General features: G+C 42.8%; 1 protein-coding gene across 1 annotated transcript in view; it reads left to right on the top strand.

The window, feature by feature from the left end:
- LOC121571678 (mannosyl-oligosaccharide 1,2-alpha-mannosidase IB-like) overlaps positions 1-23,397 on the top strand; it is a 114,442-nt gene extending 91,045 nt beyond the window's left edge. The window contains exons 14-15 of the mRNA XM_041883281.2: positions 20,470-20,585; positions 20,961-23,397. Coding sequence (XP_041739215.1) covers positions 20,470-20,585; positions 20,961-21,093 — 249 coding nt within the window. The 3' untranslated portion in view covers positions 21,094-23,397. The remainder of the gene's footprint in view (positions 1-20,469; positions 20,586-20,960) is intronic.
- The last annotated feature ends 348 nt before the right edge of the window (positions 23,398-23,745 follow it).

Below are 23,745 nucleotides of genomic sequence, written 5' to 3'. Positions count from 1 at the left end.
TTCAATGTAGTTTATTGTGGCAAAAATCTAAGAAAAAAGGTTGTGTTCTGTCAAGTAAGCATGGATTCCCTGTTGAGAAACAATATAGAATTAAAATAGTCCCATGTAGCTCAGTTGGTAGAGCATGGCATTTGCAACGCCAGGGTTGTGGGTTCGTTTCCCATGGGGGGCCAGTATGAAAATATATGCACTCACTAACTGTAAGTCGCTCTGGATAAGAGCGTCTGCTAAATGACACACAAAAAAAATATGGTTTGTAAAATGCACATATTTTCAGGGGGAGGACACCCAGACCCCCTGCCAGATTGTGCACCCCCACTTTTATACCAAGTGAGGCACCCATGAATAGACCTACAGGTATAATTGAAGAATGAAGCAGGTGTTAAACATGGGCTTTGCTACACAAAAAGCAGCAGTTGACTACTCCTTTATTGAGACTTTAATCAATACAGTAGGCCTATATCAATATCTTGAATAAAACCATATAAGTATCATGACATCAGGATTTAGAACCTTCAATCTGTTTTCTTTTATCATATTTTGGACCAGAATGAGGCTCCCTCTCCACCACCTATTGTTCCTGCAGTGAGGATTCAACATCTTCATCGAATGTTTTCATAATTTATCTGCAGATAATCACCAAAAAGCAGTACTAGCCTACCAGTATGCAAATTAGGGCGCCAAATGAAGGGCTCTCTCACCAATGCGATTTGCGAGCAACCCATCACTAGGCTACACTGATGAGCAGGATTGCCATGTTTATGGTTTTCCCGCAATTGGGCTACTTTGAAAACGATGTTGCGGGTGAAAATGTATTGCTCATGGGTTGCAGGTTTTTGGGCTACTTCTAAATTGCACAGCGGCCACCATGGCATTACTCTTTAAAAATATCTATATTTATATGTATATATTTATATATATATACAGTCATGGTCAAAAGTTTTAAGAATGACACATTAATTTTCACAAAGTCTGCTGCCTCAGTTTTTATGATGGCAATTTGCATATACTCCAGAATGTTATGAAGAGTGATCAGATGAATTGCAATTAATTGCAAAGTCCCTCTTTGCCATGAAAATGAACTTAATCCACCAAAAACATTTCCACTGCATTTCAGCCCTGCCACAAAAGGACCAGCTGCCATCATGTCAGTGATTCTCTCGTTAACACAGGAGAGAGTGTTGACGAGGACAAGGCTGGAGATCACTCTGTCATGCTGATTGAGTTAGAATAACAGACTGGAAGCTTTAAAAGGAGGGTGGTGCTTGAAATCATTGTTCTTCCTCTGTTAACCATGGTTACCTGCAAGGAAACACGTGCCGTCATCATTGCTTTGCACAAAAAGGGCTTCACAGGCAAGGATATTGCTGCTAGTAAGATTGCACCTAAATCAACCATTTATCGGATCATCAAGAACTTCAAGGAGAGAGGTTCAATTGTTGTGAAGAAGGCTTCAGGGCGCCCAAGAAAGTCCAGCAAGCGCCAGGACCGTCTCCTAAAGTTGATTCAGCTGTGGGATCGGGGCACCACCAGTGCAGAGCTTGCTCAGGAATGGCAGCAGGCAGGTGTGAGTGCATCTGCACGCACAGTGAGGCGAAGACTTTTGGAGGATGGCCTGGTGTCAAGAAGGGCAGCGAGGAAGCCACTTCTCTCCAGGAAAAACATCAGGGACAGACTGATATTCTGCAAAAGGTACAGGGATTGGACTGCTGAGGACTGGGGTAAAGTCATTTTCTCTGATGAATCCCCTTTCCGATTGTTTGAGGCATCTGGAAAAAAGCTTGTCCGGAGAAGACAAGGTGAGCGCTACCATCAGTCCTGTGTCATGCCAACAGTAAAGCATCCTGAGACCATTCATGTGTGGGGTTGCTTCTCAGCCAAGGGAGTGGGCTCACTCACAATTTTGCCTAAGAACACAGCCATGAATAAAGAATGGTACCAACACATCCTCCAAGAGCAACTTCTCCTAACCATCCAAGAACAGTTTGGTGACAAACAATGCCTTTTCCAGCATGATGGAGCACCTTGCCATAAGGCAAAAGTGATAACTAAGTGGCTCGGGGAACAAAACATCGACATTTTGGGTCCATGGCCAGGAAACTCCCCAGACCTTAATCCCATTGAGAACTTGTGGTTAATCCTCAAGAGGCGGGTGGACAAACAAAAACCCACAAATTCTGACAAACTCCAAGCATTGATTATGCAAGAATGGGCTGCCATCACTCAGGATGTGGCCCAGAAGTTAATTGACAGCATGCCCGGGCGGATTGCAGAGGTCTTGAAAAAGAAGGGTCAACACTGCAAATATTGACTCTTTGCATAAACTTAATGTAATTGTCAATAAAAGCCTTTGACACTTATGGAATGCTTGTAATTATACTTCAGTATACCATAGTAACATCTGACAAAAATATCTAAAAACACTGAAGCAGCAATCTTTGTGAAGACCAATACTTGTCATTCTCAAAACTTTTGACCACGACTGTATATATATAGTACCAGTCAAAAGTTTGGACACACCTACTCATTCCAGGGTTATTTATTTTTTACTATTTTCTACATTGTAGAATAATAGTGAAGACATCAAAACGATGAAATAACACATGGAATCAAGTAGTAACCAAAAAAAAACATTTCAATTAACATGTGTGTATATATATATATATATATACAGTTAAAGTCTAAGTTTACATACACTTAGGTTGGAGTCATTAAAACTCGTTTTTCAACCACTTCACAAATTTCTTGTTAACAAACTATAGTTTTGGCAAGTCGGTTAGGACATCTACTTTGTGCATGACACAAGTAATTTTTCCAACAATTGTTTACTGACAGATTATTTCACTTATAATTCACTGTATCACAATTCCAGTGGGTCAGAAGTTTACATACACTAAGTTGACTGTGCCTTTACACAGCTTGGAAAATTCCAGAAAATGATGTCATGGCTTTAGAAGCTTCTGATAGGCTAATTGACATCATTTGAGTCAATTGGAGGTGTGCCTGTGGATGTATTTCAAGGCCTACCTTCAAACTCAGTGCCTCTTTGCTTGACATCATGGGAAAATCAAAAGAAATTGTAGACCTCCACAAGTCTGGTTCATCCTTGGGAGTAATTTCTAAACGCCTGAAGGTACCACGTTCATCTGTACAAACAATAGTACGCAAGTATAAACACCATGGGACCACGCAGCCGTCATACCGCTCAGGAAGGACACGCGTTCTGTCTCCTAGAGATGAACGTATTTTGGTGCGAAAAGTGCAAATCAATCCCAGAACAACAGCAAAGGACCTTGTGAAGATGCTGGAGGAAACAGGTAAAGAAGTATCTATATCCACAGTAAAATGAGTCCTATATCGACATAACCTGAAAGGTCGCTCAGCAAGGAAGAAGCCACTGCTCCAAAACCGCCATAAAAAAGCCAGACTACGGTTTGCAACTGCACTTGGGGACAAAGGTCATACTTTTTGGAAAAATGTCCTCTGGTCCGATGAAACAAAAATAGAACTGTTTGGCCATAATGACCATCGTTATGTTTGGAGGAAAAAGGGGGACACTTGCAAGCCGAAGAACACCATCCCAACCGGGAAGTACGGGGGTGGCAGCATCATGCTGTGGGGGTGCTTTGCTGCAGGAGGGACTGGTGCACTTCACAAAATAGATGGCATCATGAGGAAGGAAAATTATGTGGATATATTGAAGCAACATCTCAAGCCATCAGTCAGGAAGTTAAAGCTTGGTCGCAAATGGGTCTTCCAAATGGACAATGACCCCAAGCATACTTCCAAAGTTGTGGCAAAATGGCTTAAGGACAACAAAGTCAAGGTATTGGAGTGGCCATCACAAAGCCCTGACCTCAATCCTATAGAAAATGTGTGGGCAGAACGGAAAAAGCATATGCGAGCAAGGAGGCCTACAAACATGACTCAGTTACACCAGCTCTGTCAGGAGGAATGGGCCAAAATTCACCCAACTTATTGTGGGAAGCTTGTGGAAGGCTACCCGAAATGTTTGACCCAAGTTAAACAATTTAAAGGCAATGCTACCAAATACTAATTGAGTGTATGTAAACTTCTGACCCACTGGGAATGTGATGAAATAAATAAAAGCTGAAATAAATCATTCTCTCTACTATTATTCTGACACTTCACATTCATAAAATAAAGTGGTGATCCTAACTGACCTAAGAAAGGGAATTTTTACTAGGATTAAATGTCAGGAATTGTAAAAAACTGAATTTAAATGTATTTCGCTAAGGTGTATGTAAACTTTGCAGGTTTTCCTACTTACAAAGCATGTAGAGGTCTGTAATTTTTATCATGGGTACACTTCAACTGTGAGAGACGGAATCTAAAACAAAAATCCAGAAAATCACATTGTATGATTTTTAAGTAATGCATTTGCATTTTAGTGCATGACATAAGTATTTGATACATCAGAAAAGCAGAACTTAATATTTGGTACAGAAACCTTTGTTTGCAATTACAGAGATCATATGTTTTCTGTAGGTCTTGACCAGGTTTGCACACACTGCAGCTGGGATTTTGGCCCACTCCTCCATACAGACCTTCTCCAGATCCTTCAGGTTTCGGGGCTGTCGCTGGGAAATACGGACTTTCAGCTCCCTCCAAAGATTTTCTATTGGGTTCAGGTGTGGAGACTGGCTAGACCACTCCAGGACCTTGAGATGCTTCTTACGGAGCCACTCCTTAGTTGCCATGGCTGTGTGTTTTGGGTCGTTGTCATGCTGGAAGACCCAGCCACAACCCATCTTCAATGCTCTTACTGAGGGAAGGAGGTTGTTGGCCAAGATCTTGCGATACATGGCCCCATCCATCCTCCCCTCAATACGGTGCAGTCGTCCTGTCCCCTTTGCAGAAAAGCATCCCCAAAGAATGATGTTTCCACCTCCATGCTTCACGGTTGGGATGGTGTTCTTGGGGTTGTACTCATCCTTCTTCTTCCTCCAAACACGGCGAGTGGAGTTTAGACCAAAAAGCTATATTTTTGTCTCATCAGACTACATGACCTTCTCCCATTCCTCCTCTGGATCATCCAGATGGTCATTGGCAAACTTCAGACGGGCCTGGACATGCGCTGGCTTGAGCAGGGGGACCTTGACGGCGTAGTGTGTTACTAATGGTTTTCTTTGAGACTGTGGACCCAGCTCTCTTCAGGTCATTGACCAGGTCCTGCCGTGTAGTTCTGGGCTGATCCCTCACCTTCCTCATGATCGTTGATGCCCCACGAGGTGAGATCTTGCATGGAGCCCCAGACCGAGGGTGATTGACCGTCATCTTGAACTTCATCCATTTTCTAATAATTGCGCCAACAGTTGTTGCCTTCTCACCAAGCTGCTTGCCTATTGTCCTGTAGCCCATACCAGCCTTGTGCAGGTCTACAATTTTATCCCTGATGTCCTTACAAAGCTCTCTGGTCTTGGCCATTGTGGAGAGGTTGGAGTCTGTTTAATTGAGTGTGTGGACAGGTGTCTTTTATACAGGTAACGAGTTCAAACAGGTGCAGTTTATACAGGTAATGAGTGGAAAACAGGAGGGCTTCTTAAAGAAAAACTAGGTCTGTGAGAGCTGTAATTCTTACTGGTTGGTAGGTGATCAAATACTTATGTCATGCAATAAAATGCAAATTAATTACTTAAAAATCATACAATGTGATTTTCTGGATTTTTGTTTTAGATTCCGTCTCTCACAGTTGAAGTGTACCCATGATAAAAATTACAGACCTCTACATGCTTTGTAAGTAGGAAAACCTGCAAAATCGGCAGTGTATCAAATACTTGTTCTCCCCACTGTATATATACACATATATATACACAGTGGGGAGAACAAGTATTTGATACACTGACGATTTTGCAGGTTTACCTACTTACAAAGCATGTAGAGGTCTGTAATTTTTATCATAGGTACACTTCAACTGTGAGAGACGGAATCTAAAACAAAAATCCAGAAAATCACATTGTATGATTTTTAAGTAATGCATTTGCATTTTAGTGCATGACATAAGTATTTGATACATCAGAAAAGCAGAACTTAATATTTGGTACAGAAACCTTTGTTTGCAATTACAGAGATCATATGTTTTCTGTAGGTCTTGACCAGGTTTGCACACACTGCAGCTGGGATTTTGGCCCACTCCTCCATACAGACCTTCTCCAGATCCTTCAGGTTTCGGGGCTGTCGCTGGGAAATACGGACTTTCAGCTCCCTCCAAAGATTTTCTATTGGGTTCAGGTGTGGAGACTGGCTAGACCACTCCAGGACCTTGAGATGCTTCTTACGGAGCCACTCCTTAGTTGCCATGGCTGTGTGTTTTGGGTCGTTGTCATGCTGGAAGACCCAGCCACAACCCATCTTCAATGCTCTTACTGAGGGAAGGAGGTTGTTGGCCAAGATCTTGCGATACATGGCCCCATCCATCCTCCCCTCAATACGGTGCAGTCGTCCTGTCCCCTTTGCAGAAAAGCATCCCCAAAGAATGATGTTTCCACCTCCATGCTTCACGGTTGGGATGGTGTTCTTGGGGTTGTACTCATCCTTCTTCTTCCTCCAAACACGGCGAGTGGAGTTTAGACCAAAAGTCTCTATTTTTGTCTCATCAGACCACATTACCTTCTCCCATTCCTCCTCTGGATCATCCAGATGGTCATTGGCAAACTTCAGACGGGCCTGGACATGCGCTGGCTTGAGCAGGGGGACCTTGCATGCGCTGCAGGATTTTAATCCATGACGGCATAGTGTGTTACTAATGGTTTTCTTTGAGACTGTGGTCCCAGCTCTCTTCAGGTCATTGACCAGGTCCTGCCATGTAGTTCTGGGCTGATCCCTCACCTTCCTCATGATCATTGATGCCCCACGAGGTGAGATCTTGCATAGAGTCCCAGACCGAGTGTGATTGACCGTCATCTTGAACTTCTTCCATTTTCTAATAATTGTGCCAACAGTTGTTGCCTTCTCACCAAGCTGCTTGCCTATTGTCCTGTAGCCCATCCCAGCCTTGTGCAGGTCTACAATTGTATCCCTGATGTCCTTACACAGCTCTCTGGTCTTGGCCATTGTGGAGAGGTTGGAGTCTGTTTGATTGAGTGTGTGGACAGGTGTCTTTTATACAGGTAACGAGTTCAAACAGGTGGAGTTAATACAGGTAATGAGTGGAGAACAGGAGGGCTTCTTAAAGAAAAACTAACAGGTCTGTGAGAGCCGGAATTCTTACTGGTTGGTAGGTGATCAAATACTTATGTCATGCAACAAAATGCAAATTAATTATTTAAAAATCATACAATGTGATTTTCTGGATTTTTGTTTTAGATTCCGTCTCTCACAGTTGAAGTGTACCTATGATAAAAATTACAGACCTCTACATGCTTTGTAAGTAGGAAAACCTGCAAAATCGGCAGTGTATCAAATACTTGTTCTCCCCACTGTATATATATATATATATATATGTATGTATATACACATACAGCTGTGGAAAAAATTAAGAGACCACTGCAAATTTTTCTTAAATCAGCATCTCTACATGTATGGCAGCCATTCCATTCCAGTGTCTGTTGAATTCCAACACAGGCACACCTCATTCTACTGAATAAGGTACTGATTAGGTGATTACATTAACCAAATCTTATTTAACGAGGAAAAGTATAAAAACCACTGCTGTGGTCATCACTATCCTCTTGCAATAGGACCAGCTGGAAGGCAAAAACAGTGCTAATAGTACCTCAAAAGTAATATTAATAAAAAAAATAGCTATTGACCATGCCAAAAGAGTTGAAAAGGAAAGTTTTGAGTGAGGAAAAGAAGGGTTCAATTCTGGCTTTACTGGCAGAGGGATACAGTGAGCATCAGGTTGCTTCCATCCTTAAAATTTCAAAGACGGCGGTTCATGTTTATCACAGTGCCATCCGTTTTGTCTCCAAAGCCCCATACACTACCCACCACTGTGACCTGTACGCTCTTGTTGGCTGGTCCTCACTACATGTTCGTCGTCAAACCCACTGGCTCCAGGCCATCTATAAATCACTGCTAGGCAAATCCCCGCCTTATCTTAGCTCATTGGTCACCATAGCAGCACCCACCCGTAGTCTGCGCTCCAGCAGGTATATCTCACTGGTCATTCCCAAAGCCAACACTTCCTTTGGCTGCCATTCCTTCCAGTTCTCTGCTGCCAATGACTGGAACGAATTGCAAAAATCTCTGAAGCTGGAGACTCTTATCTCCCTCACTAACTTTAAGCATCAGTTGTCAGAGCACCTTACCAATCACTGCACATGTACACAGCCCATCTGAAATTAGCCCACCCAACTACCTCATCCCTATATTGTTATTTATTTTTGCTCTTTTGCACCCCAGTATCTCTATTTACACATAATCTCTTGCACATCTAGCATTCAAGTGTTAATACTAATTGTAATTATTTTGCACTATAGCCTATTTATTGCCTTACCTCCAGAACTTGCTACATTTGCACACACTGTATATATATTTTCTGTTGTATTTTTTTGACTTTATGCATTTTTTTACCCCATATGTAACTCTGTGTTGTTGTTTTTATCGCACTGCTTTGCTTTATCTTGCCCAAGTCGCAGTTGTATATGAGAACTTGTTCTCAACTGGCTTACCTGGTTAAATAAAGGTGAAATAAATAAAATAAAAAATAAGAACAAGGTCAAGCAGCAGACATTGGGGACAACAAAGCTACAGACCGGCAGAAGGCGAAAACGACTCTCTACTTACTGGGATGACCACCAACTCATTCGAATGTCACTCAACAACCGTAGGATGACATCAAGTGACCTACAAAAAGAATGGCAAACGGCAGCTGGGGTGAAGTGCATGGCGAGGACGGTTCGAAACAGGCTCCTAGGGGCAGGGCTGAAGTCGTGCAAAGCTAGAAAAAAGCCCTTCATCAATGAGAAGCAAAGAAGAGCCAGGCTGAATGTTTGCAAAAGACCATAAGGATTGGACCGTAGAGGACTGGAGTAAGGTAATCTTCTCTGATGAGTCCAATTTTCAGCTTTGCCCAACACCTGGTCGTCTAATGGTTAGACAGAGACCTGGAGAGGCCTACAAGCCACAGTGTCTCGCACCCACTGTGAAATTTGGTGGAGGATCGGTGATGATCTGGGGGTGCTTCAGCAATGCTGGAATCGGGCAGATTTGTCTTTGTGAAAGACGCATGAATCAAGCCACGTACAAGGTTGTCCTGGAAGAAAACTTGCTTCCTTTTGCTCTGACATTGTTCCCCAACTCAGAGGATTGGTTTTTCCAGCATGACAATGCGCCATGCAACACAGCCGGGTCAATCAAGGTGTGGATGGAGGACCACCAGATCAAGACCCTGTCATGGCCAGCCCAATCTCCAGACCTGAACCCCATTGAAAACTTCTGGAATGTGATCAAGAGGAAGATGGATGGTCACAAGCCATCAAACAATGCCGAGCTGCTTGACTTTTTGCGCCAGGAGTGCGCCAACATCAATGTGAAAGACTGGTGGAGAGCATGCCAAGACGCATGAAAGCTGTGATTGAAAATCAGGGTTATTCCACCTAAGTTAAAACATTAGTATTGTGTTATTTAAAAATGAACATGAACTTATTTTCTTTGCATTATTCGAGGTCTAACAACACTGCATCTTTTTTGTTATTTTGACCAGTTGTCATTTTCTGCAAATAAATGCTCTAAATAACAATATTTTTATTTGGAATTTGGGAGAAATGTTGTCAGTAGTTTATAGAATAAAACAAAAATGTTATATTTACCCAAACACATACCTATAAATAGTAAAACCAGAGAAACTGATAATTTTACAGTGGTCTCTTAATTTTTTCCGCAGCTGTATGTGTATGTGTATATGTATGTGTGTATATATATGTATGTGTATATTTATGTATGTATGTGTGTATATATATGTATGTGTATATTTATGTATGTATGTGTGTGTGTGTGTGTGTGTATGTATGTACAGTGGGGAAAAAAAGTATTTAGTCAGCCACCAATTGTGCAAGTTCTCCCACTTAAAAAGATGAGAGAGGCCTGTAATTTTCATCATAGGAACAAGTCAACTAGGACAGACAAAATGAGGAACAAAAATCCAGAAAATCACATTGTAGGATTTTTTATGAATTTATTTGCAAATTATGGTGGAAAATAAGTATTTGGTCAATAACAAAAGTTTCTCAATACTTTGTTATATACCCTTTGTTGGCAATGACACAGGTCAAACGTTTTCTGTAAGTCTTCACAAGGTTGTCACACACTGTTGCTGGTATTTTGGCCCATTCCTCCATGCAGATCTCCTCTAGAGCAGTGATGTTTTGGGGCTGTCGCTGGGCAACACAGACTTTCAACTCCCGCCAAAGATTTTCTATGGGGTTGAGATCTGGAGACTGGCTAGGCCACTCCAGGACCTTGAAATGCTTCGTACGAAGCCACTCCTTCGTTGCCCGGGCGGTGTGTTTGGGATCATTGTCATGCTGAAAGACCCAGCCACGTTTCATCTTCAATGCCCTTGCTGACGGAAGGAGGTTTTCACTCAAAATCTCACGATACATGGCCCCATTCATTCTTTCCTTTACACGGATCAGTCGTCCTGGTCTCTTTGCAGAAAAACAGCCCCAAAGCATGATGTTTCCACCCCCATGCTTCACAGTAGGTATGGTGTTCTTTGGATGCAACTCAGCATTATTTGTCCTCCAAACACGACGAGTTGAGTTTTTACCAAAAAGTTCTATTTTGGTTTCATATGACATTCTCCCAATCCTCTTCTGGATCATCCAAATGCACTCTAGCAAACTTCAGACGGGCCTGGACATGTACTGGCTTAAGCAGGGGACACGTCTTGCACTGCAGGATTTGAGTCCCTGGCGGCGTAGTGTGTTACTGATGGTAGGCTTTGTTACTTTGGTCCCAGCTCTCTGCAGGTCATTCACTAGGTCCCCCCGTGTGGTTCTGGGATTTTTGCTCACCGTTCTTGTGATCATTTTGACCCCACGGGGTGAGATCTTGCGTGGAGCCCCAGATCGAGGGAGATTATCAGTGGTCTTGTATGTCTTCCATTTCCTAATAATTGCTCCCACAGTTGATTTCTTCAAACCAAGCTGCTTACCTATTGCAGATTCAGTCTTCCCAGCCTGGTGCAGGTCTACAATTTTGTTTCTGGTGTCCTTTGACAGCTCTTTGGTCTTGGCCATAGTGGAGTTTGGAGTGTGACTGTTTGAGGTTGTGAACAGGTGTCTTTTATACTGATAACAAGTTCAAACAGGTGCCATTAATACAGGTAACAAGTGGAGGACAGAGGAGCCTCTTAAAGAAGAAGTTACAGGTCTGTGAGAGCCAGAAATCTTGCTTGTTTGTAGGTGACCAAATACTTATTTTCCACCATAATTTGCAAATAAATTCATTAAAAATCCTACAATGTGATTTTCTGGATTTTTTTTTCTCAATTTGTCTGTCATAGTTGACGTGTACCTATGATGAAAATTACAGGCCTCTCATCTTTTTAAGTGGGAGAACTTGCACAATTGGTGGCTGACTAAATACTTTTTTTCCCCACTGTATGTATGTATATATATATATATATATATATATATATATATATATATATATATATTTCACTGTGACCTGCTGCTGCTGAGTGAGTGGGTGGGAGGGTGAGTAGTGGGGAGGGCCGGAGGGTGGGTGTGCATGTGTTGAGAGCAATGGTTGAGAGAGCGCTGCAAGGGGCAGCTGAGTCTCGTGAGTGAGAGGAGAGAGCAGCACGCGCACACATCTTGACAACTTTTTTCCATTTGTAGGTAGGCTATTTAGATTCATTATACAGTGGGGAAAAAAAGTATTTAGTCAGCCACCAATTGTGCAAGTTCTCCCACTTAAAAAGTTGAGAGAGGCCTGTAATTTTCATCATAGGTACATGTCAACTATGAAAGACAAATTGAGAAGGAAAAAATCCAGAAAATCACATTGTAGGATTTTTAATGAATTTATTTGCAAATTATGGTGGAGAATAAGTATTTGGTCAATAACAAAAGTTTCTCAATACTTTGTTATATACCCTTTGTTGGCAATGACACAGGTCAAACGTTTTCTGTAAGTCTTCACAAGGTTTTCACACACTGTTGCTGATATTTTGGCCCATTCCTCCATGCAGATCTCCTCTAGAGCAGTGATGTTTTGGGGCTGTCGCTGGGCAACACAGACTTTCAACTCCCTCCAAAGATTTTCTATGGGGTTGAGATCTGGAGACTGGCTAGGCCACTCCAGGACCTTGAAATGCTTCTTACGAAGCCACTCCTTCGTTGCCCGGGCGGTGTGTTTGGGATCATTGTCATGCTGAAAGACCCAGCCACGTTTCATCTTTAATGCCCTTGCTGATGGAAGGAGGTTTTCACTCAAAATCTCACGATACATGGCCCCATTCATTCTTTCCTTTACACGGATCAGTCGTCCTGGTCCCTTTGCAGAAAAACAGCCCCAAAGCATGATGTTTCCACCCCCATGCTTCACAGTAGGTATGGTGTTCTTTGGATGCAACTCAGCATTCTTTGTCCTCCAAACACGACGAGTTGAGTTTTTACCAAAAAGTTCTATTTTGGTTTCATCTGACCATATGACATTCTCCCAATCCTCTTCTGGATCATCCAAATGCACTCTAGCAAACTTCAGACGGGCCTGGACATGTACTGGCTTAAGCAGGGGGGACACGTCTGGCACTGCAGGATTTGAGTCCCTGGCGGCGTAGTGTGTTACTGATGGTAGGCTTTGTTACTTTGGTCCCAGCTCTCTGCAGGTCATTCACTAGGTCCCCCCCGTGTGGTTCTGGGATTTTTGCTCACCGTTCTTTTGATCATTTTGACCCCACGGGGTGAGATCTTGCGTGGAGCCCCAGATCGAGGGAGATTATCAGTGGTCTTGTATGTCTTCCATTTCCTAATAATTGCTCCCACAGTTGATTTCTTCAAACCAAGCTGCTTACCTATTGCAGATTCAGTCTTCCCAGCCTGGTGCAGGTCTACAATTTTGTTTCTGGTGTCCTTTGACAGCTCTTTGGTCTTGGCCATAGTGGAGTTTGGAGTGTGACTGTTTGAGGTTGTGGACAGGTGTCTTTTATACTGATAACTAATTCAAACAGGTGCCATTAATACAGGTAACGAGTGGAGGACAGATTAGCCTCTTAAAGAAGTTGTTACAGGTCTGTGAGAGCCAGAAATCTTGCTTGTTTGTAGGTGACCAAATACTTATTTTCCACCATAATTTGCAAATAAATTCATAAAAAATCCTACAATGTGATTTTCTCATCTTTTTAAGAGGGAGAACTTGCACAATTGGTGGCTGACTAAATACTTTTTTTCCCCACTGTATGCACTCACTAACTGTAAGTCGCTCTGGATAAGAGTGTCTGCTAAATGACTCAAATGTAAAATGTATGCCATTGTAGGCTACTGTAGCCTGCCATTTGATACAATAAATATGTTGGAATTACAATATTGCTTTAGTCATTGCAAATACATTTGTGCCACTTATGTAGGCTACCTGGAACTGGCAAGCAGATTTAATAAATAGCCTATAACTTCTGTTGTTGTTGAAGCCTTGTCTTATTATGCTATTATTAATGGCCATGTTTAGTTAATTAAATTGGAAGTCATCAATTGTGATCATGGTCACCGCTCTATCGCAAATGTATCATTCTCCACATTTTAATGTCAGTTTCATTGTGGACTTTCCCCTGAAATGAGATGTAGGCCTATCAGGGGCTATATAAGCTACCTGCATCTAGCTCAGAAAAAGTTGAATTACAATCATAAACCCATATTTTTGTCAGTAGCATATCCCTATTGAAATGACAAGTCAATCTTGCAAATAGGCAATTTATAACGGTTTGTAGTCTTAACATCTTGCACATAATAATGGCACAATTGCCAGAAAATAGGCAAACATTCGTCCAAGTGTTTCTTGAGCAGAGATTTCGGGATCCTCTGTCCAACTTTAATCACTCAAGCTATCCTATTGGATTTATTTATAGTTATGCAAATGCTGAAACATGATTTATTTACAATCATTCGCGAGTTTAATAAGGGCAAATTGTATTTTATCTTGCTACATATTCAAATTCCTTTAACAAGTGGTGTAAAGTACTTAAGTAAAAATACTTTAAAGTACGACTTAAGTAGTTTTTTGGGGTATCTGTACTTTTTTACAACTTTTACTTTTACTTCACTACATTCCTAAAGAAAATAATGTACTTTTTACTCCATACATTTTCCCTGGCACCAAAAAGTACTCGTTACATTTTGAATGCTTAGCAGGACAGGAAAATGGTCCAATTCACACGCTTATCAAGAGAACATCCCTGGTCATCCTTACTGCCTCTTTTTTTATTATTTTTTTATTTCACCTTTATTTAACCAGGTAGGCCAGTTGAGAACAAGTTCTCATTTACAACTGCGACCTGGCCAAGATAAAGCAAAGCAGTGCGATTAAAAACAACAACAACACAGAGTTACACATCTGATAAACAAAACATAGTCAATAACACAATAGAAATTCTATATACAGTGTGTGCAAATGTAGTAAGTTATGGAGGTAAGGCAATAAATAGGCCATAGTGCAAAATAATTACAATTTAGTATTAACACTAGAGTGATAGATGTGCAGAAGATGATGTGCAAATAGAGATACTGGGGTGCAAATGAGCAAAATAAATAACAATATGGGGATGAGGTAGTTGGGTGGGCTAATTACAGATGGGCTGTGTACAGGTGCAGTGATCGGTAAGGTGCTCTGACAACTGATGCTTAAAATTAGTGAGGAAGATAAGACTCTCCAGCTTCAGAGATGTTTGCAGTTCGTTCCAGTCATTAGCAACAGAGAACTGGAAGGAATGGCGGCCAAAGGAGGTGTTGGCTTTGGGGATGACCAGTGAGATATACCTACTGGAGCGCATACTACGGGTGGGTGTTGCTATGATGACCAATGAGCTAAGATAAGGCGGGGATTTGCCTAGCAGAGATTTATAGATGACCTGGAGCCAGTGGGTTTGACGACGAATATGTAGTGAGGGCCAGCCAACGAGAGCGTACAGGTCACAATGGTGGGTAGTAAATGGGGCTTTGGTGACAAAACGGATGGCACTGTGATAGACTACATCCAATTTGCTGAGTAGAGTGTTGGAGGCTATTTTGTAAATGACATCGCCAAAGTCAAGGATTGGTAGGATAGTCAGTTTTACGACGCCATGTTTGGCAGCATGAGTGAAGGAGGCTTTGTTGCGAAATAGGAAGCCGATTCTAGATTTAACTTTGGATTGGAGATGCTTAATGTGAGTCTGGAAGGAGAGTTTACGGTCTAACCAGACACCTAGGTATTTGTAGTTGTCCACATATTCTAAGTCAGACCCGCCGAGAGTAGTGATTCTAGTCGGGCGGGCGGGTGCAAGCAGCGTTCGATTGAAGAGCATGCATTTAGTTTTCTTGCGTTTAAGAGCATGGGCAAGTTGCAGCGGAGGGTGCAGAGCTGGTGGCCGGGGTAGGGGTTGCCAGGTGGAAAGCATGGCCAGCCATAGCAAAATGCTTATTGAAATTCTCGATTATCGTAGATTTATAGGTGGTGACAGTGTTTCCTAGCCTCTGTGCTGTGGCAGCTGGGAGGAGGTGCTCTTATTCTCCATGGACTTTACAGTGTCCCAAAACTTTTTGGAGTTAGTGCTACAGGATGCATGTTTCTGTTTGAAAAAGCTAGCCTTGGCTTTCTTAACTGATTGTGTATATTGGTTCCTGACTTCCCTGAAAAGTTGCATATCGCGGGGGCTGTTCGATGCTAATGCAGTACGCCACAGGATGTTTTTGTGCTGGTCAAGGGCAGTCAAGTCTGAGGTGAACCAGGGGCTATATCTGTTCTTAGTTCTGAATTTATTGAATGGGGCATGCTTATTTAAGATGGAGAGGAAAGCACTTTTAAAGAACAACCAGGCATCCTCTACTGACGGAATGAGCTCAATATCCTTCTAGGATACCCGGGCCAGGTCAATTAGAAAGGCCTGCTCGCTGAAGTGTTTTAGAGAGTGTTTGACAGTGATGAGGGGTGATCGTTTGACTGCGGACCCAGTACAGACGCAGGCAATGAGATCCTGGTTGAAGACTGCAGAGGTGTATTTAGAGGGTAAATTAATCAGGATGATATCTATGAGGGTGCCCATGTTTACAGATTTAGGGTTGTACCTGGTAGGTTCCTTGATCATTTGTGTGAGATTGAGGGCATCTAGTTTGGATTGTAGGATGGCCGGGGTGTTAAGCATATCCCAGTTTAGGTCACCAAGCAGTACGAACTCTGAGGATAGATGGGGGGCAATCAATTCACATATGGTGTCCAGGGCACAGCTGGGGGCTGAGGGGGGTCTATAGTAAGCGGCAACAGTGAGAGACTTATTTCTGGAAAGGTGGATTTTTAGAAGTAGGAGCTCAAACTGTTTGGGCACAGACCTGGATAGTATGATAGCGCTCTGCAGGCTATCTCTACAGTAGATTGCAACTCCACCCCCTTTGGCAGTTCTATCTAGATGGAAAATGTTGTAGTTGGGGATGGACATTTCTGCATTTTTGGTGGCCTTCCTAAGCCAGGATTCAGACACTGCTAGAACATCAGGGTTGGCGGAGTGTGCTAACGCAGTGAATAACTCAAACTTAGGGAGGAGGCTTCTGATGTTAACATGCAAAAAACCAAGGCTTTTACGGTTACAGAAGTCAACAAATGATAGCGCCTGGGGAGTAGGAGTGATACTGGGGGCTGCAGGGCCTGGGTTAACCTCCACATCACCAGAGGAACAGAGGAGGACTAGAATAAGGATACGGCTAAAGGCTTTAAGAACTGGTCTTCTAGTGCGTTGGGTACAGAGAATTAAAGGGGCAGATTTCCGGGCGTTGTAGAATAGATTCAGGGCATTATGTACAGACAAGGATATGGAAGGATATGAGTACAGAGGAGGTAAACCTAAGCGTTGGGTAACAATGAAAGAGATAGCATCACTGGATGCACCGATTGAGCCGGTCTCCGCGTGTATGGGGGGTGGAACAAAGGAGCTATTTGAGGCAGTTTGAGAGGGACTTGGGGCTCTAGAGTGAAATTGTATAATAAGAACTAACTGGAGCAGCAATAGGCAAGGCATATTGACATGGGAGAGAGGCATAAAGCAATCACAGGTGTTATTCGAGAGAGCTAAGACAACAACTGGTAATGGCGATGAAAGTTTGGGCTGAGGATAAACAGATAAACAGGACACGGTACCGTGTAAAAGGAACAGTCCAGCAGGCATCAGCTGTGCAGCTGAGTGGTCATAAGGTCCAGTGAACAGCAATATGTGAGTCCGGGAGCAGTTTGAATTGGTGCTACAGCACAGGCGAGCAGGAAGCACGGCTGTTGAATTGCGTGTGCTAGCGGGCCGGGGCTAGCAGATGGATCTTCGTGGTCATCGCAACGGGAAGCCTGTTGAAACCACAGACGATTACGTCGGCAGACCAGTCGTGATGGATCGGCGGGGCTCCGTGTCGACACTAGGAGGTCCCGTCCGGTTGACAGAGAGGTAGATAGCCGGAAGATGGGCCTGACTCGAGGCTAGCTCAAGGCTGGATGGTTAGTTATGGTGTCTGTGGATAGGTGGTCTAGCCCAGGCCCGAAGTACAGATGGAGGTCTGGGACGCTGCAGTGTGTGTTCAGAAGGACACACATACACACACACATCGGATGCAGTGTTCCATGAAAAATATAAAATAAAGTTCCAACCAATGTTCCTTCTAAGATGTGCGAGAGTGCACAGCTCCCCCGAAGCACAAGATTGAACTTCACTCAACTTTCTAGAGTTTTCCCAATTAGTTAACGCTATCAGCGTTTCCCTTTACTGTGGGAATTGTGATCGAATCAACGCAATATTAGCCACTTTCACTGCAACATACCGAAACAAAACTAACTATGCAAGATATTTTGTTGTAGGCAGAACGCATCGGAGTAGGATTCTATTGCATTGACAGGCACGACTCTACACAGACCGGCGCCATAACCAATCGGCGCCATAACCAATCAGAGCTGCAGTAGGCCTGTATGCAAATAGACCATTGCCACATATGGATATGTGCCATTCACTTCGAACTGGACTGTTTTTACAGCATGAGCAGTCGTGAGTAGATGTGCTTGTTTTGAGATCAAAGCGAGAGCTACAGCTGCATGTAGCCACGTGTGTACATTTGTTGTTCATATCCTTTGCTAGTTAGTGAGTTATTAGCCCAGTTATAGATCATTTGTAGTCAGCAATGGGGGAGTGATTGCTTCCTACAAGAACACAAAACGTGTGCATTTCTAGACATCTTTGAAAAGCAAGTCAGGTAAAGAGCTTTTTTTTTTGTCTTAAAGTGGTATTGTTGTATTTTGAGACATGCTTGAATAAGCTAAGTGGCCAATGGGCAGAGGGTAGCATAATTTGTCTGATTCTCTGTACTAATGGTATGGGAATAATGATGCATTTTATTTTGTAAAGTGGTTTCTTGCATCAAACAACACAACAACAAAAAATCTGTCACCTCCTTGTCTGAAAGACCAGTGGATAAACAGGTTAATGTCAGGCCCTGCATGTTCTTTTTCCCAATAGTCTCATGGAATGTAGGCCTAGATTGAACACTACACATTGGCTGCTACTGTATGCTGAATGATAGAAAAATGTTATGGGATGCATTTTATCCATTGTTTTTGATGGAAGGCCACTCTGGTAGGCCTACATTATGATTAAATAGCCACAGTAGCCTACTTGACCACTGTTAAAACTAACTTAAAGCAGTACAGCCTCAGCGTTCACAGTAAACGCGCGCCGGAAGTTGCAGAGCATTTTCTCAACGCTCAAGTTTGCGCTCAGCAGACCTGAGATTTGCTCAGTGATTAAAAACATTTGAGGGAACATTGGTTCCAACTCCTTCAGAGGGATTCTGTTGACAGCTACTAACTCATAGAGGGACATTAAGAGAGAACAAGACAAGGACATATTTAGGGGGGGCAGCAAACTCATCGTACTCTGTTTAACTGTGTTAGTTAACAGATCCACCATATTTTACAGAGACATTAGCTTAAAATCTCAATTAAACGCATTGATTCTATAGACTGGAGTGGTGATGGATAGAGAATGTCTCCTCCAATCCTCCCTTAAACAAAAATTGCAATGGAATAAAAGTCTACCCATATCCTGACTTAACCCTTTAACTCGTGGGAATTGGCCTATATGGATGGGGCTAAATTGAAATGTTTCTTACAGAAGAAATATGAAATGCATAACCATGGTACCAATTAAAAGGGAACAGTTTGGATATTATTGGAAAAAATATTAGAATCAAGGTGAGGACACAACTGTTCACCTGACAAAATACTAAATCCAAACATTACACTGTTGATTGTATGTGCATTTTACATTTACTGTACTTTTAAAATCTGAAAATACTCTGGATACATTAATGAAATGATAGGGGCAGGTGCAACATAACACAGGGTTTGAGTCAAAGGACTAACTGGTGTCTCCCAAGTGGCCACACACCTCTCCAAAGTGTGCACAGTTCCTAAGTAATTTCAATGCACTTTTATGAGTCAAAGAAGAGTCTATATAACTATAAGGTGTTTTTCTTTAGCTCTCCTAGCTGTGCTGTTGAGGAACTAGAGCAACCACACTTGTAGTTGTTTTGTTTGGAACACAGCCCTGCATCCCCGCCATCACACAATTACTGTTGTTATTTACGCAATCCAAAAACTGCCCATTTAAAATCGTAATCTATGTCAGGTGGGCATCATTTATAAGCTTGTTCTATTGCCAACATGACCAACTAAATTATAAAATACAATCTTAGTGTTTTCACAGGGCAATTCAGATAAACTTTTTGGTGCGCATAGAAAGGAGTCAACAGTGCATTCAGGTACATGTTCCACAGCAAATTTTCTTCACAATAGACAAACAGGCTCATTCTGTTCAGAACAACCCAGGGTATAACGCCATGTCATCTTGTAACTGTACATCAAACAAAGTGATCATAAACGTTGACACTGTATATGACATGAGTTTTATGATATAGAAATATGAAGTACACATTTGAACTCATGGGTTCATGGCTTGGTTGTATGACATCAAAGCGGTATTTATTATAATCCTCAAAATCTTTCAAAATACATAGTCATCTTAATTTACAGCATTTCCCTCACTCAGACAACAAAACATGTGCAAATGTTGCCCAATTAGCAGGAGGGATGGGGGCAACTTCTTGTTGTGTGCGGTGCTCAAGTTCAGAACGGCTGTCAGTCAAAACCCATACAGCTCTGACGTAATTTATGGCATGTTACTGTACAGCCACTGCGTTCCAATTTAGGCGCTTATCAGTGCCAAATCTGCAATTTTCAAACCATATGATTAACAGTGCTGCTCTCTGTCTCCCCCTCCAGGCTATAGATAAGTACTGCAGGGTCAGTGGGGGGTTCTCCGGGGTCAAGGACGTCTACTCGTCCAACCCAACCTACGACGACGTCCAGCAGAGCTTCTTCCTGGCCGAGACGCTCAAGTAAGTCCTCAGCCATTTTGGATCAAGACTGCACACCCAGTAGCTCTCCAGGAGAAGGGTTGGCCAGCCCCTGTTCTAGGGTGATATTACACTGGTTGTTGTTTTAGGCTGAGGTGAGGTGGAGTGGATGGGGCAGCTCCCCTGTGTCCTGTTCATTCACTTCCAATTGGTTTGAGATGGGGATGTCCTGGCCTCGCAGCTCCCAGAATGCACTGGAACTGTGTACTCTACTACCCTCTGCTGGTGACTGTTTATTGCTGTTCACATTGTCTCACCTGTACCATACAAATAGCACTGATGAACAGAATATAGCAGCTGAATATTGTCTACTCTCTCCCTCCTCCTTCTCACTCTCCCTCTCTCTATCTTGTCCAGGTATCTGTACCTGTTGTTCTCCAGTGATGACCTGATGCCTTTGGAGAGCTGGGTGTTCAACACGGAGGCCCACCCCCTGCCGGTACTGCACCTGGCCAACCTCACCCTCCCAGGGAGCCAGGCCCAGCGGTAGAGACCATGGGTCCTCCAGGGGACCATAGCAGCCCTGCCTGCCTGCCTGCATCTCTCCCTCTCAATACTACAGACTGCAGAAGGAGAGAGCTCAGAACATTGTAGAGTGGAGGGGACTGGAACAATAGCCTCTCTCTCGCTCGCTCCCTTTCTTATTCTTGAATTCTCTCGCTTTCTATAGCTCTCTCTGCTGATCAGAAGGACGGAGGGTGCGTTTAGCTTTTGTGATTGGCTAGGAAGCTCTCGTAATGTGACATTTTTTTGTCAGGAGGCTTGATTTGTTTTGACCAAAATGTCTCATAACGGACGCACACAGGAGCGAGAGCATGTGTATGGAGTCTGAACAAACAAACAGACGGACAGACTCTTCTCTGAAGGGATATGTATATTCCAGACAGTCAGACTGACAGTAAAACTGAAGACTATGCGATCAGTGGGGTTTGTTGATTAGTTTTTTCATTCTATCTTTTGGACGCTGATTGGCGGGGACACAACAGTGTTACCCTCCTGGTCCATCTGTCATTTTCTGTTTACTGTCTTGACCTGGAACTGTATCAGTGTCGCTTTGTGGACGGGGGCAACGGCCTAATGCGTCCTCCTCTGGCACCTTTCAAAAGTGGGTCGGTGAAATGGAACTGATATCCCTTGCATTCTCTATGCTACATTCTGCCATTTCTGTTCTCTCTCTCTCTCTCTCTCTCTCGCTCTCTCTGTCCCTCCATCTCTCATCATTAGCAGGTGACATACAGTAGCTTAGCCTGGCCTCAAATGATTTTGTTGCTGCTATTCAACCGATGCTGCTTCTCTCTCCTCTCAACCTTGTCTTATCACTCCATTCCACCTCCATCTTCTCTTTCTTGTCATATCTCTTCACTTCTCCAATCACTCCTCTCGCCTGGTTGATTTCTGTTCCTGTCTTTCCATAAATCACTAACACTCCACAGGCAGATTGGGACAGGGCTTGTTTTGGCCGTGATTCTTGTATGCTGATAAAATGGCCCCCGTGGATAAATTGTTATGCACTTTGTTGTTTGGATTACTGAAAGGGAAAAGGGAGTGGAGTTACAGCACTGTAGGAGCTGAAGACACAAAGCCCTCCATTTATTATCTCTGTGTCTTTGACTCCTTTTAAATTGACTGACATGGAGCCATATTGTTGCTCTACCACTACCACTGATGGGTATGGCCTGGCGTTTTTCCTGTTCAGGAACAACTCCCCACCCTACTGATGGGGTTCTACCTAAACTGTTTCTTGTTCTCATTCCAATCACCACTCGCAAATTAGGACTTGGGCTCTGTTGAATGTTATGCCATTCATTCTCTATGGGCTGTGTTCTTAATGGACCTTTTGTGTTTCATATGAATGTTGTTTCTGCAACAGTAGATGGAATACAAGGAACTCTGCTGTGTTCAGTGAGGAATATGTGATTGGTGCATTGGAGAGGTTGGGGAGGTGGATACTTTAGGTTTAGGGGACTGAAGGTAACACTGGGAAATAGAAATGTACCCTGGAAGAAATAACATTTTTGTTGGACGTATCAATTAATTTAAAGCCTTATCAAGTGTTGCTATGTGATGCCTTTGGCCAATACTGTGTTTTTTTTTTTTTCAATTTTCATTTTACAAAATGTTATTCATACACAAGCTCATACACCACTTACTTGTCTAAGAGCAACCCAGCTGTCCCTCTAGCAGACCCATGATGATGAAGGAATAGTGATGATGATGATAATGTTGGGGTTGGGCTGATTACAGAACCACTCACCTTGCCAATCGATAAAGCCATACTATATTTGTGTTGCTGCTTAGCTAATTGGTTGGTTTCTGTCACTCATTTCTCATGTCTTAAATGAGTACTACCTGGCTGCACCTGTACAACACCTGTCCCACCGTCTCACTCTATTTCTTTTTCCTCAGCTTCTTTTTTTCTCTGTCACACCCTTTCTACTCCTTCATATCCCTCCAGTTTCTATTCCTCTCTTTCTCCCCTGCTATCGCTCCCTCTGTCCCCATCTGTCGGCAGCTCAGTGTCTCCCTTCTCCTCGTGGTGGTGGCAGTAGCAGCAATCTACTGGTGTAGAATGTTATGAAGTATGTTTATCACCTCCATCTCAATCTCTGACATCCTCAATCTGACATCACTGCTTCCTGTCTGGGGAGAAACCCCAGGCGTTCTTTGCCACTGTCAGGCGCCGGGAGGATGTTGATTTTGAAAAAAGTGTTCCGTATTTGTATTTTTACTGAACAAAAATATACCTGTAAATATGTTTAAAATGAGACAATAAAGATGTTATGAAAAGTGAACAGAATAACTAAAACCGTGTCTTGGTAATGTTTGTTTCCTGTTGTTTACTCTGTTCCCTTATCTAATGCATTTACTCGCAGGATTTAGCTTGCGGTGTTCAGCACCTTTTTACTATACCTTTTGATAGAAGGTGAAGTCGAGTCTTCTCTTTCAGCTCCTGTCCTGAGGGGGGCAGTCTTGGTTAATAACCAAAATACAAAACATCAATTCAACAGCTAGTATGGCTTAACAATAACGTTTCATTGATTTCAAAGATTTTAAGATTCTATTCTAGACTTTCAACACCCAAACTTGTGATCGGACGCTTGGCAGTAATGACTTGTGTTATAATCCCAGTATCTAAAGATTA

The sequence above is a fragment of the Coregonus clupeaformis genome, chromosome 29, assembly GCF_020615455.1.
Source record: "Coregonus clupeaformis isolate EN_2021a chromosome 29, ASM2061545v1, whole genome shotgun sequence".
Taxonomy (NCBI): Eukaryota; Metazoa; Chordata; class Actinopteri; order Salmoniformes; family Salmonidae; genus Coregonus; species Coregonus clupeaformis.
This window is presented reverse-complemented; position numbering and strand designations above follow the sequence as displayed.